This window comes from Notechis scutatus, chromosome 1 (genome assembly GCF_049901735.1).
Source record: "Notechis scutatus isolate UNSWTSFEM ecotype Mainland chromosome 1, rNotScu1.2, whole genome shotgun sequence".
Taxonomy (NCBI): Eukaryota; Metazoa; Chordata; class Lepidosauria; order Squamata; family Elapidae; genus Notechis; species Notechis scutatus.
In genome coordinates, this window is record NC_142009.1 from 159,524,658 (window position 1) to 159,539,475 (window position 14,818).

At 35.0% G+C, this 14,818-nt stretch overlaps 1 protein-coding gene across 2 annotated transcripts; it reads left to right on the top strand.

The window, feature by feature from the left end:
- The first annotated feature begins 3,086 nt into the window (after positions 1-3,086).
- LOC113422636 (bis(5'-adenosyl)-triphosphatase ENPP4) lies at positions 3,087-14,442 on the top strand. Of its 2 annotated transcripts, none has more exons than XM_087949201.1 (4): positions 3,087-3,459; positions 7,793-8,655; positions 10,371-10,541; positions 12,157-14,442. In XM_087949201.1, coding segments are annotated over exons 1-4 (1,224 nt in total). In that variant the 5' UTR covers positions 3,087-3,271; the 3' UTR covers positions 12,159-14,442. The 2 variants fall into 2 exon arrangements, with proteins under 2 accessions (XP_087805327.1, XP_087805325.1); XM_087949199.1 differs by having other exon boundaries at positions 3,298-3,459; positions 12,154-14,442.
- The last annotated feature ends 376 nt before the right edge of the window (positions 14,443-14,818 follow it).

Below are 14,818 nucleotides of genomic sequence, written 5' to 3' on the forward strand. Positions count from 1 at the left end.
CTAGGTTGTTGTGCTGAATACTTATGAGAGAAATGCTATGTACACTATCTTCAGAAAAATGTAGACTATAACTCTAGTAAAAAATATTATGATATCTGATCTACATTATCATTTAAGAATAAATTAATATTAAAATAGCAAAATATTAACTTTAAATTAAAAAAATAAAATAGAAAGACAAGCAAAAGCCAAATGACTGTTTTTTTCCCATGCTGAAGAATTTTAACTACCTGCGTACACCTTTGATGCTTGAAACACCGTCCATTGCTTGTATTTTTTAAGGAAGCCAAGAAGACACCAGAGCTTCTGGATGCAATACTTTGGGGGAAACAAGTTGGACAACTATCAACCAAATAACAAAGATTGAGCATCATTTTGGGAATTTCAGACTGGGATGACTTATAAATTTGATTGTTAGCATTTACAAATATTTCTGACATGACGCTGTAATTTGAAAGTCTGATTTGATTAAAACACTACTCTGGGTAAAAGTAGACACACATACAAGTCATTATAATATGCTTCTTAAAAGAACACTGAATAAATACTAGCAAAATAAAGAGAAAATGTGCATGGGAACAGACTACTTTGAACGGAGGAGGTACATAAACATTTTTGCCTGTCTTATGTTTGACTCATTCAAAAATTAGTATAGCAGCCTAATTTTCCTATACAGTTCTCAACTTCATGATATATTTCAGTGAGACAGATAATATTAAAACATCTATCTACTCCAATTTTGGACCCAGACATAATACAAATAAGTCCTCAATTTACAACCAATCATTTAGTTACTGTTTAAAGTTATGGCACTGAAAAAAGTTACTTATGAATGTTTTTCATACTTATGACCATTGCAACATCCCTATGGTCAAATAATCAAAATCCAGATGCTTGGCAACTGACTCATACTTATGACAGTTGCAGTGTCTTGGAGTTATGTGATCATCTTTTGCAATCTTCTGACAAGCAAAGTCAATGGGAAAGTCAGATTCATTTAACAACATGTTACTAACTTAACTACAGTGATTCAGTTAACTGTGGCAGGAAATGTCATAAAATGGGACAAAACTCACTTAGCAACTGTTTCACTTAGCAACAGAAATTTTGGGCTTGATTGTGGTCATAAGTTGAGGATTACCTGTATACTTGTATAAATGGCACAAATGGAACTCAGTTATTCTTTTCACTGCCACGGGATGCCAAAGTGATGTTTTCACTGCTACAGGTTTCCTGCTGATCTTGCAACTGGGTAAGTTTATTTTAGTAGCACAGTATGTTCAGACAGTTTCCTTGATACCTGTTGATACTACTAAGAGATGACCATTGGTAGAGGAGTACAGTACAAATATTTTGAACCTGTAATTCTCAGCAATCTATCCTTCTCTTTCCCAGGTTCTGAGAATTCCAAAGTCACTTAATAAACTTAACCCTTAGCTGATCTCCTTGTCCTTTAATTTTAAAGATAAATAGCAGCAGAAGTTGATTCATGAAAAAAAGTGTTTATATTTTATCTGGAAAGCCTAGGTACTCTCGGAAGTATTGCTGAAAACTGGTTGCATTCTTGCATTGTTCAAACAGGAGCTCAGTTTTCCCAAGCAGCTGTGCTCCTTGCAACTAATTTCAACACTACAAAAGAACAACAAGCAATTTTAATGTTGGTATTGGGAAAGAGGATGGTTTCTTTTATCTAAGATGGAAATTTAAATACCAAAATGGAAAAGAGTGGAACTGATTTTGTAAAAATTACCAAGGAAGTAAGTGCAACTATTGCTTCCTAAATAAGAAGAGGGCTAATTACAAGGATGAAGAATTTACTAAGTTTACAAGAGATTTTATTGATATAAAATCTAAAGGGGCTCATATAGTTAATAACATTTGACTTCAGCATTAAGAACTAATTAATGTCTAATCTCTATCCCCAATCATGAACCTTCCAGATCTTGCCATAATTAATCTATAAATGATACTTTTGACTTTCATGAACCAGAAGTCTTTTTCCTACTAAATATCAGCAGTAGGAAAACTTGTCTATTAACTACAGCAGGAAAAAAAAAAGTTCTAGCTTTGGAGATGGGGAGGCAAACAATTTATTGCAGAAGCAAGAATCCAACTGAGCAAATTAAGCAATTTAATTGTTTGGGGGAATTCAATTTACTAGCTTGAAGTCCTGTTTGCCACAAATAAATGCTATAAAAAAAGAAAATGTATGAAATAACAGATGGATTTAAGTACTGGTTCAGGAGTGGAGGTGATAGGTGGAACTTATGCTTAGATTGATTGTGAGCAAATTTTTGCAATATCTTGTTTGGGATAGTGGTTTGGGGAACAGTGATTGCCAATGAATTATTAAACTTCTTACAAAATTGCATTTTGAGAGGTATTATAGGAGTCTTGTACCCAAATTCATGCCAGCATCTTATCTAAGATTATAATTTGGCTTCTTGTCATACTTACCACATGTGGAAACTGGTGTTATACTATTGGCGAAAGCTTAGACAAGTAGTCATCACAAGGGACAAAGCTTTTTTTCTAGCTGTGGCTAAAAAATAGTGACTTTATCAATCTAACTCCAATGCCAAAATATGGGTTTCACGTAATTTTATTTTACCCAAAGGATTATTTTGACATTAACATCTATTATGGAAATGGAGCTTAATTTTTTTTTCTCTGCAAATGGAGTTTTCTTTCCTCAAGCAGGAAGGCAATATGTTGATAAAAATCTCTTGAAATCCAGACCAGAGTTACATTTACTGTGACATATAAAATTTCACTAGCAATCTCAGCTTGGCGTTCCATTCCTTAGGAAGCCAAACGACACAAGATAAGGAAACTTGCTGAAATATTAATAACCGCAGGGGCAGTTCCGTTAAGGAAAAACAGCATTCTCGGCCATGGGGGGGAATGTAACACAGTGGACTGGCCCGAGGACTCAGCCGGAATTTCAGCCCTCCCACCCCACCCCCGAACCCCGTTTTTATTTCCCTTCCCTACTCCTGACGTCGCTACAATGCCACTACGCAATCCCAGTTTGCGGGCTCGCAACAGTTTTTCCTTATTGTTTGTCCCGCCTCTTTCTGTAAGCGCCGCCCCCGCCAACAGTTCCGTCCTTCGCGAGTCCCAAGGCCCCAGGCGCCGTGCACCTGCTTCTCCGACTCAAACGGCGCGGCCGCTTCCCTAGAGAATCGCCAAGTGACCAATCAGAGAGCTCGGTAGAAGAGAATCCTCAGACTGAGCCAAGGGCGGCCCGTTCTTTCCGTCCGAGGTAACTATGGCAAAAACCCGTCGGCCGTTTGCTGGTTCACGGCGGGTATTTAACTGCGCATGCGCGCCTCCCCGTGAGTTTGGAAAAGTGTTTGACCTTCTTACTACGAGTAAGGAAGGAACGAGGAGCGGCGGGGCGCTTCCTTCCCTTGCGGTAGTATTTGCCTCTTGCCCCGTGGGTGGGTGTGGGGTATTGTTTTCTGGTAAGAGGAGAGCTTCAAAGAGCTCAGGTCCCCCTCTTTTCTGCGGTTCGTTATCTGGGGGGGTGGCCGTGACCTCATCCTGCCTCCCCCATTCTCGGGGGAGACTCTCTTCCTGGCAGGGATCGCTATAGATGGGGCAAAGGAGAGAGTTGCCACTGCACGCACTGGTCAAAAAATGGAGTTTTTTGAGGTTGGGTCCAAGTCGAAACGATTTGTTATCGAACACACCTGAAATACGTGTTCCGTTAAGAAGTGGGAGAGTCCATATTTTCATATGTCTGCAATTGGTGGGCATTACAGTGCTGAGCTCCAGCAAACGCCAGAGACCAAATGACAGAGGACTTTTTTTTTTTTCCTCCCAGTGCCTCTTCCTAACATGGTTTGTAGGTGATGCTGATCCGAGATGAAGATGATACTGCGCCTGTAGTTTGGGCATTATTTTGTTTATCTTGAGATGAAGGCGAATTGTTGAAAATAGGTTTACTTTCATGTTGGGAATTTGGAGCCCAGTGTATTATATATTGTAAGCCAAGTATAAAATAGTTTATTCTTCATATATTATTGTAAATTAGAAAGAGTAAAACTTATGTAGAAGAATTAGAATTCTTTATTGGCCAAGTGTGATTGGACACACAAGGAATTTGTCTTGGTGCAAATGCTCTAGGTGTACATAAAAGAAAAGATACATTCGTCAAGAATCATAAGGTACAACACTTAAATGATAGTCATAGGGTACAATAAGCAATCAAATCATACTAGGAAATAGTGATACAGTCACAAGTGGGAGGGGAGGGGTGATAAGGAGTGATGAGAAGATTAGCAGTAATAGTAGTGCTGACTTTGTAAATAGTTGGACAGTGTTGAGGGAATTATTTGTTTACCAGAGTGATGGCATTCGGAGAAAAACTGTCCTTTTGTCTAGTTCTGGTGTGCAGTGTTCTATAATGTTGTTTTGAGGGTAGGAGTTGAAACAGTTTATGTCCAGGATGTGAGGGGTCTGTAAATATTTTCACAGCCCTCTTTTTGACTTGTGCAGTATACAGGTCCTCGATGGAAGGCAGGTTGGTAGTAATGGTTTTTTCTGCAGTCCTAATTACTCTTTGAAGTCTGTGTCTGTCTTGTTGGGTTGCAGAACCCAACCAGACAGTTATAGAGGTGCTGATGACAGACTCATCTGCAAAAAGACTAGTGTAGGCAAAAAAATTAGTAAGAGTAAGAAGGAAAACAGTATTCCTATAAAATGAAGCAGTTTACTTTTAACTGTTCCTGTATAGTGTTTTTACTGCAATTGCCCTTTCCATTCTTTTATAAATCATAGCAATACCACTTAGACTTATGTGCCGCTTTACAGTCCTCTCTAAGTGGTTTACAAAGTCAGCACATTGCCCCCAACAGTCTGGGTCCTCATTTTACCCACCTTGAAAGGATGGAAGGTTGCATCAACCTTGAGCCTGGTCAGATTTGAACTGCCAAATTACAGGCAGCCGGCAGTCAGCAGAAGTAGCCTGCAGTACTGCATTCTAACCTTTGCGCCACCATGGTTGTATTCTTATCCTAACTCCATAAACTACCTGCAGTGGGTTAAAGTTTTAATTCCTTTACATTTAGGAAAAATACAGCGTTATAACACTCATGCATTTTTTATGTCATATTCTAATTTATCTAAAAGACAATGTTACTCTTATAGAAATTATTAAATGTTTTGTAAACAAGAATTACATCCCACTTTTAAACATTTGGTAGTTACATTTCTTTTTCGGGGTGAAGATCCTTCAGTGTCATACAAGCCAGTGCTTACCATATGATTGCCACTGCTCTTATCAAAGTGCCTTTTCAGAGACCCTACATCTAGTCAGATAGAATTGCTGTGTGGCTGATATTCCAGTTTTGTAAAAAATGGTAATAGATTTTGCAAGCTGTAAATAATAAATTAGTTTGCTATACATTATCCACAAACTATATGCTAGACATCTGTGTTTTACATTTTGTGATTTGCAGGACCATAAGAAGCATGAGCAAATAGTCTTTTCAAGCATGAGCAAATAGTCTTAAGAGAACAAAGACCCATGGTAGATCATTATCTGATTTCGTAGCATATAATAGACAAATACACTGGCATTACAAATAGCCATTTGTCACATTTTTTGTCTTCAAGGCAGCCTTTAATTCAGTTTCAAGAGTACACGTGGGATGAATTCAAGAATTCTACTGTTGTTCATTCAAAACAAAATTAAACAAAACTGCCATATTAGTATATGCCATTTAGCATACAGTCGATCAACTACTTATGCTTTACAACAGGGGTGTCAAACTGGATTTCTTCGAGGGGTGGATCAGCATTGTAGTTTTCCACGTGCCATGGGGAGCAGGAGGGGGCGGGGCAGATGCCTCCTGCAGCACTCTGCTGGCCAAAAACAGGCCGCACGGCCTGTTTCCAGGCCAGGTTTTGGGCTATTTTCAGGCAGGTTTTGGACGGTAGAGTGCTGCAGGAGGCCATGAAGTGTAGGGGGCTGCACGCAGTACGTTTTAGCCACCAGAGGTACCACGGGCCGGTCCTTTGATATTTCCAGGCTGGTCCCACGGAACAGATTTAAGCACTTCACAGGCCAGATCCGGCCTGCAGGCCTTGACACCCCTGCTTTATAGTCACTATCTTATTTTCTTTATTGAGCAGATACCTCTTGAAAGTGTTTGCTGGCTTGGGATAGGGATTTCTTACGCTATCAAAAACTACAGGTTTTGCTTTGGATACAAACATTTTTGAAAGAATATGTATTAATGTCAGTATATTAAGTGAGGATATATAGTCTTCAACTTACAACCACAATTGGGCTTGGAATTATGATTGCAAGTCGTGGTCATTAAGCGGATTACCATTGTGACCTGACTTGATTTTATGCCCTTTTTTACATTAACTGAGTTATAATAATCATTTAAAAAAAACCATATCATTTGATTGCAGAGTATTGTCATAATTTTGAAGATAGGTAATAAGTAGCTTTTTAAAAGTGTGCTGTATCTTTGAACAGTGGTTAAGCAACTGGTTATAAATTGAGGATTACCTATAGTTTGTCCCATTTGTGTTTCAGTGATACTATAAACAAGACAAGATGAGACTAGAGTTGAATACTATGCTACACTGCACTGCACTATACTACTCTACATTATACTATACCTTATTGGCCAACTGTGATTGGACACAAGAATTTGTCTCCAGTGCATAAGCTCTCACTATACATAAAACAACAACATAATATATTCATAAGATACCAATAGGAAAAGGTAGTAGAAAAGATAAGAGGGATAATAGTAACACAGTACATGGGTAAATATCCTTAGACATAAAACAGTACTGTGGTAATTAGGTGTTTCAGGAAAGTGATGGCACGGGGGAAAAACTGTCTTTGTGTCTGTTTGTTTTGGCCTGCGATAGCAGCATTATGTCTGTAATACAGTATAAATATAATTTATATATTATATAAATAATATATCAGTGATATATTTAAACTAAACCTTTTAAAAGGTAGAAATACCCTAACTTATGAAGAAAGCAAAACAAAATCACTTTATTAACATTTATTTTTATAAAACTCCAGGTGGCATACATAATATTCCTATCTCCTGTTTTCCCTGCAGCAGCAATCCTGTGGGGTAACATGACCACACCAATTTTTCTGTTAAATCAAGTTACATTTCTGTACTCTAACCATATGTAAGTAGTAGTTGTTCAGAACTTTAATTATGCATAAATTCTAATTTGAAGTTGACAAAAAGAGGAATGAATAGATTGAAAATAGTCTTATAGAAAGAACAACTTTGTATGCCTAAAAAAATAGGGAGACTTGATTGTCAGTGCCTTTGCGAGAGATGAACATATAGTAATCAGATCAGATTAACATAAAAGAAAAATGGGTGTAAAAAAGTATTGGGCCATATCTCAACTTTTGAATTGTTAATTTTTAACGTTACTGAACTTAAATCAGATTCTGTATTACTTAATAATGGGTTGAGCTCTTGAAATACTGATAGTATGATTTTCCTACCCTCCGTAGGCAATCTCACATAAGAATATTAGAATTTACTGAAATTTTGTTAGATTTCTATGATTTCATACTACTGTAGATTTGGTCTTGTAGAAACCAAGACAGCTGGGTTGCCAGTCTCTCTGTAAAACATGGTTGAAAAATATGTGGAACTGTATGGTTATAATAATTAGCAACTCTTCTAAGTAGAGTATAAATTGAATTCATTGCTTGGCTAGAATGAAAATAATTATTTGGCTTGAAATTATTAATCGGGATTTCATTTTTTTCTTCTCCTTTCAGGTATCTGTTTCCTATGCATGTTGAAATCTTATCCAGAATGCGTTTTTTAGTAATAATATTACTCTTTAATGGAATAATTTCTTACTCTGATGGTAAATCTGTTAGCAAGTCAGTGCCAAGATTACTTCTGGTGTCTTTTGATGGCTTCAGGGCTGATTATTTGAAGAAATATGAACTTCCACATCTCCAGGATTTTATTAAGGCTGGTGTATTAGTAGAGCATGTTACCAATGCTTTCATCACAAAAACTTTTCCAAACCACTACAGTATAGTCACAGGCTTGTATGAAGAAAGCCATGGTATTGTAGCAAATGAAATGTTTGACAACGACACACAGAAAAATTTTTCACAGTTTAATGATACCGATTCTTTCTGGTGGGATGAAGCAATTCCTATTTGGGTAAGCAATGAATGGCAGGAGAACAAAACAAGTGCTTCTGCAATGTGGCCTGGAACAGATGTCAAAATTCATGATACTCTTCCTCATTTTTTTATGAAATACAATTATTCAGTAAGCTTCAGTGAACGTGTAGAAAAGATTATTGAATGGTTGAATAGTTCTAATCCATTAGTTACTTTTGCTACTCTTTATTGGGAAGAACCAGATGGCAGTGGACACAAGTATGGACCAGAAGATACTAAGAACATGGCTAAAGTATTACACGAAGTAGATAACCATATTGGCCTTCTTGTTGAGAAGCTTAAAGTTTCAAAGTTGTGGGAAGAAATAAATGTTATCATTACAAGTGATCATGGCATGGCACAGTGCTCCCAGGAGAGATTAATCAAACTGGATCGTTGCGTTGATTCTAGCAGCTATAAGCTAATAGACAGAAGCCCAGTTGCTGCCATATTGCCAAATAGTAAGTATATTCTTAATAATGTCTATTACTGTTGTGCTTTTGACAGTATTATTCTCAATGTTATAATATGTAATTTCATAAGTCACTAATATCTCTGCTGAAAATTTACTGATTGTGATCAGAAAAATACTGAATAAGAAACTTTCCTTTATAGTGTTTTTTTTCAACTGAGACATAATTTTACATGTAATATTAGTTAAGGTCAATATATAAACAAAGCTGATTCTAATCATGCTATTATTAACCCTGCAAATTTCTAGTAATATCTTAGTTTAAATTTGTTATTGCATATAGAAAAGTCCTTGAAATAAAAAAGCTATTTTGTCCAGAGCTCAGCCAAACTTCAAAAAGTTCACAACGTCATCAGTACAAATTCATCATGTTTTGAATATTCCATGTTACACATATAACAAATATCAAACATTTGAGTCTGTTATTATAGAGGTCTAGAGAAATGAAACAAATCACTTGCTGTCTCATTCTAGGGCAATAAAAGGTGAGATGATAGTCCATATTAACTACCACCATACTTATGAATATGCTGATGAGATAATTTTTAAACTTTAAAAATTCTCACAGGCCAGAAAGTAGATTAGCTTTATTTAAAATATGTTCTGTCTATTACAAATAGCCATAGAGGCCTAGTAGAAAGTAAACCTGTAGCACGATTCTCTTCAGTACATTCAAAAATGCAAAAATACAATGAGATTATTTGCCAGCAACAATATATAATACAGAGTGACATTGCCTTTGTATTTGGCATGAAGCAAGAGCATACATAGAGCAATGTACTAAAACTCAACATTTGCATTTTGAATTTAAAAATTCATCATTTTAAAAACATAAACCTTTAATTTTTTTCTAAAGCTTTATTTGTTTGCTTGTATATCAATCCATAATCATTTTTAAAGCCTAAAATTTATCTACTTTGGAGGCAGACAGTTTTTATGCTGTCTTAAGTATATAAGCAATAGCACTTAGATTTATATACCGCTTTATAGTGCTTTGCAGCCCTCTCTAAGCGATTACAGAGTCAGCACATTGCCCCCTACAACCTGGGTCTTCATTTTATCCACCTCTGAAGGATGGAAGGCTGAGTCAACCTTGAGCCTGGTGGGATTCGATCTGCCAAATTGCAGGCAGCTGACTGCAGAAGTAGCTTGCAATACTGCACTCTAACCACTGCGCCACAGAGGCTCCTCTTATATATGTATATGTATATGATATATATATGATAAGTATATGATAACCCATCAAGAAATACCTTATGCAAGCAAATCAGCATCTGATTCTGATGTATTGGTCCTATCTGTCTTTCTCCTCCACCAATAAGAGCAGAAATAGGACTGGCTCTGCTGTTCTGTTGGCCATGCTGAAAAGCAATGTAACACCACAGTGTTTAAGAATTTTAAGATGTTTGAGCTTGGGACAAAACTCAATCTTTTACTCTGAGCATAAAATATTTGGATGCGGCATTTCAGGTGCAGAATATTTTGGGTTTACACTGTCCCTAGTTGCATTCTTAAAATGTAGAATGATTTGACTCTTTAAGAAATATATTTTTACTTCTGAAAGTAAGTATATTAAAATAGAAGTAGATGAGATCCACATTAAACTTAGAGCTCTTAAGAAATATGAATCCAGTTTTTTATATTTGCAGTAACAAATTTTATAGACAAATAAATGACCCAACTTATTTATACTTTGTTTTTTAGATGTGACACATGTATATGATTTATTGAAAAACTGCAGTCCTAATATGAAGGTTTATCTTAAAGAAGAAATTCCAGAGCGATATCATTACCATCACAATAAGCGCATTCAGCCAATAATTTTGGTTGCAGATGAAGGCTGGACAATTGTACAGAATGGGTCTCTTCCCAGATGTAAGTTATTTTTTAAACATTAATTAAATTACATAATTCCATTTTTGATGGGGGGGGTAAAGTTATTTAGGGCATAGAAGAATTAAAACCTTTTGAGTTTTGAGTTTAGGCCATACCAAAGTGCAGGGTTCCAAACACAAATTATTGCTAAAATCCGATAAAAACAATTTAAAATGAGATTGGAATAAAATACAATTTAAAATGAAATTGGAATAAGAAACCTTTTGAAAATATCTGAAAGCATCAAGGATTAGATTCTTATATATTTTGCTTAATTCTGTGTATTCAGAAATTCAGCACAGTACTAAACTGGATTGCCCTATTTGCAAAAATATAAAGTCCTAAAGTCACCTTTTCTAACTAAATACAGAGGGCATACTTGGATATGGGAGTGATGGACAAAACCATCTGTTTTTCATAACTGCTGCATGTAGTCAGGCTGGAAATGGTATTAACATTTAAAAAGGAATGTTTGACCAAAAAAATCCCTTCAGAAAAATGATAAGCAGTTATAAATCAGGTAGCATCTCATTTAGAATTTGGAGCACAATCACCAGCTTTGCAAACTAAGGATTGTGACAAGAAACGATGTACAGACACTCCTGTTAGACAGATACAAAATTTAACAGCAGGAAATTTTGGGGTGAATCTGGACAACACTTTCTTAGCATAGTATCCTTCAGTTAACCCCTTCATGACTAAAAACTTAATTCTGATGGGAAAGTTACAGATATCTGCAGTCAGAGAATATTGATTGTGACTATTGGGAGGGAGATATTTCAGCAATTGGCTTCAGCTAAACTATAGAAATAGCCAATTAGCTTAGCTATGTAAGACGAGAACAATTTAAAATGCAATAGGGAGACTAAAGAGGTTTATCCTTTTTTAAAACTTAATTATTGGTTTGAATTCCTTTTTAATGAAATTTAGAATTTAACATATAAAGTTTTTTACATAGTTTCGTAACTAAAAAAGAATTACATATCATAAGCATCAACAGAAAACTCACATGTTTTACTATGCTTACGTAGTCAAAATAGGCCATTGAGAAACAAGAGATTGATGTTGTCATATCAGGAAATCCCAAGATTTGCTAAAATAGGAAAAAGGGGGGAAAGTCCAGCACATTGGGATGTCCACAGAATATTAGATTCTTAGAGAGCCATGTAAAAATATCCTGAAACATATTTGTGTGATGGGACTATTCTATGGGGTTAGAAACAGGAGATGAGAGACAACAAGGGGTATTCTCATACATTATATAACAGAAAGCAGAAACTCTTAGCTTGACAAACAGGTTGTTTTAATAGGAGATAATGTTAAACTACTTTCTTCATCCTTGGAGTTAATGTATTTATCATAATCTTAAATATTACATTGATTTTATTGGAGATACTTTTGGTGAACATTATGTAATTTTAACAGTTCAATGAACTGAAATATTAAATTTAAATAATCTGCTTGGATTTTTAACAAAGCAGAAAACAATAGTTTATTGGAAAAAAAGCAGTTAAGCTATAATTCTGTAATGGCAGGATTATATTTACTAGGTAAAATAACTTAGCTAAATCTTTGTAATGCATTAACAATTCTTGGCTTCTTTATTTTTCAGTAGGAGACCATGGCTATGATGATACTCTTCCAAGTATGCAGCCATTTTTGGCAGCTCATGGACCTGCCTTCCGCAAAAATTACAGACTGAATTCAATCCGTACTATTGATATTTATCCAATGATGTGCCATATTTTAGGATTGAAATCCCAGCCTAATAATGGCACTTTGAGCAATTCTAAGTGTTTATTAGTTGACCAATGGTGCATAAATGTTCCTGAAGCAATTGGAATAGTTATTGGTGTCTTTATGATATTAACTACTCTGATGTGCCTTATAATAATCACCAAGAACAGAACTCCTCCTCTACGTCCATTTTCAAGACTTCAGCTTCAGGAAGATGATGATGATCCCTTAATAGGATAAGATCCCTGTTCTGACTTCTGTTTTGAAAAGACAATAACAGAAATTTAAGTTATGTTGGCGAATAAGATGATGCACTTTAATAAATATCCATCAAAACTACAGAAGAACATTGTTTCTCTGAAAAAGAAATCTTGACTAGAATTTATTTTCTAATATAAACTAATAGAAAATTAATAGTAGTAAAACTTATTTAATTCTAAGTGATAAGGAATACCATTATTTGTGAGTGAATCTTCTAGCATATATTTCATGGGCAACTACTTAGAGATATTGTGACATTTCCTGAAATTGGACAGGAGCCTGTTCAACAAGGATCACAGCTTTAAAAGGCAGGATAAACTAGGCAATCAAGGCCCTGCCCATTCTGATGTGCACAATTCTTTGATTGCTCAGACATTCCTGCCCTTTTGAAGCCAGAGGTTTGTCATTTCAGATGCCCTTGAAACTGATTGAAAAAATATATAAACCATTATGAAATTCTTTATAAGGAAGATTATAATTGTGAAAATAATCCAGATTTGTTTTCATTATTGAGGAATAGTTGCTATAACAGTTTAACTTAGTATCTGTTAATAGCTGGGACTCACAATTCTAGAGCACTGTGCACTCCTTGTCAATCTCTGCAAACTGGATGTTTCCTTTATTTCAAGCTGTTGGAAAACTATTTGCAGGTACATCTTCAAGCTACACTGAGCAAAAAGAAATAGCATGCCAGACAGATAGATTATATCAAATAATTTCTTCCATAATTATAAGATGTGGACTGATTCTAAACATAGTTTAATATGTCTTCATTGAGACAGGTACGGTGTTTTCAATCTATTTTGTTAGGTATTCAGATGTTTCATGTGTTTGAATTAACAGCATGATTGTATAATACATATATTTTAATGAATCTGCAAAAGAAATATTTTATAAGAAGAAAAGGGATTTGGAAGGCAAAGGAGGCAGTTAAAAAGACTTTCTGCTGCTTGCAGTTTGTATATGATTAATAAGATTCTGTATTGTATATTCAATTAATTGACAATTTATGTCAAAATAATTTATGATTATTCAGTTTTTTTAATTCCTAATAATTGCTTGATTTAAAGTAGAGCATTTGTAATAGGCAAATAATACGCGATACCATTTGTGTTTGTTTCATTCTGAAAGTTAGAATTCAATGCATAGGACACATAATTTTCCTTGGTATTTCAAATGTTCCAAATTTAACTTCAGTTGCTTTGCTTGTCTTCTTCATAAAATGATAGTGGAATCCTTTATAATCTGTAACACTATGAAGATACAATCGTACTTATCTGATAACAGCTATTTTTCTAACTGTTCTACACAAATTTAATATCTCAGGGACTCTTCCAGATTTTGATTCTCTTGTAACATAGAGTAAATAGAGCAATTATGCAAAACTTTAAAAAGCTTAAAACTTCTTTAAATGATGAGATCCATTATTTGTTTAGCCTAAAGTAGCAAATAGTTCATCAAGGAAAAGGTGAATTAATGGGGAAAATCTGTTCCAATACATTCTTCATCCTTCATCTCAAGACCACTGGCAACTGTTACCGAAAATGTTACCTACTTTGTTATCTCTGCAATTATCAGGGATAAATTTATACTGGGAAAATTCAGTAATGAACTATGTTATATTTTTTAAGAGACTGTATTTATTGGGATATCTTTGTAATTGAGGATTTTGGACAATCTTCATTGATTTTGATTAAAGAGGCTGTTACACTTTCAATTTATATTTCAGTATTAAGGTTTATGCTTTGTGACTTTTAGGTTCAAGTGTTTTTTCATTTATTCTAAAATTCTTGCCAGTCAAAATAATACTAACATTCAGAACAGCCATTATTTTTTCTTGCTATTCTCTCTCTTCCTTCCTAAAAACTTAAAATTGCATAATAAAAGTTCCTATTTAACTTCATGATACTGACTTCTGTAGATCTTTTGAATTGTGACTCTAGGTGTATACTGCATATATCATTTTTCTGAGCTATTCCCAAAACTATTTAAGTTGACTGTTGGACAAACCATTTCTATTGTCTTAGTCACAATATAGGTTTTAACAAAAAAAAAAGTACACTCCTGTCTGAGGTTCTATATTGAGGTATATGCTAAACACAAGATTCCCTTTGGTACAGATTTGAAAAAGATCTTAGTTCAAACCAGAGATTGACTTAAGTAGCCTGTGGATTTACCAGGAGGAAATTGCATATGACTTAAATTATGTGGAGGGTTTGTCTGAATTTTTTTAGGCTCAGAATTGGTTTGCTAAAGAATTTATTTTAAGATATTTTAAT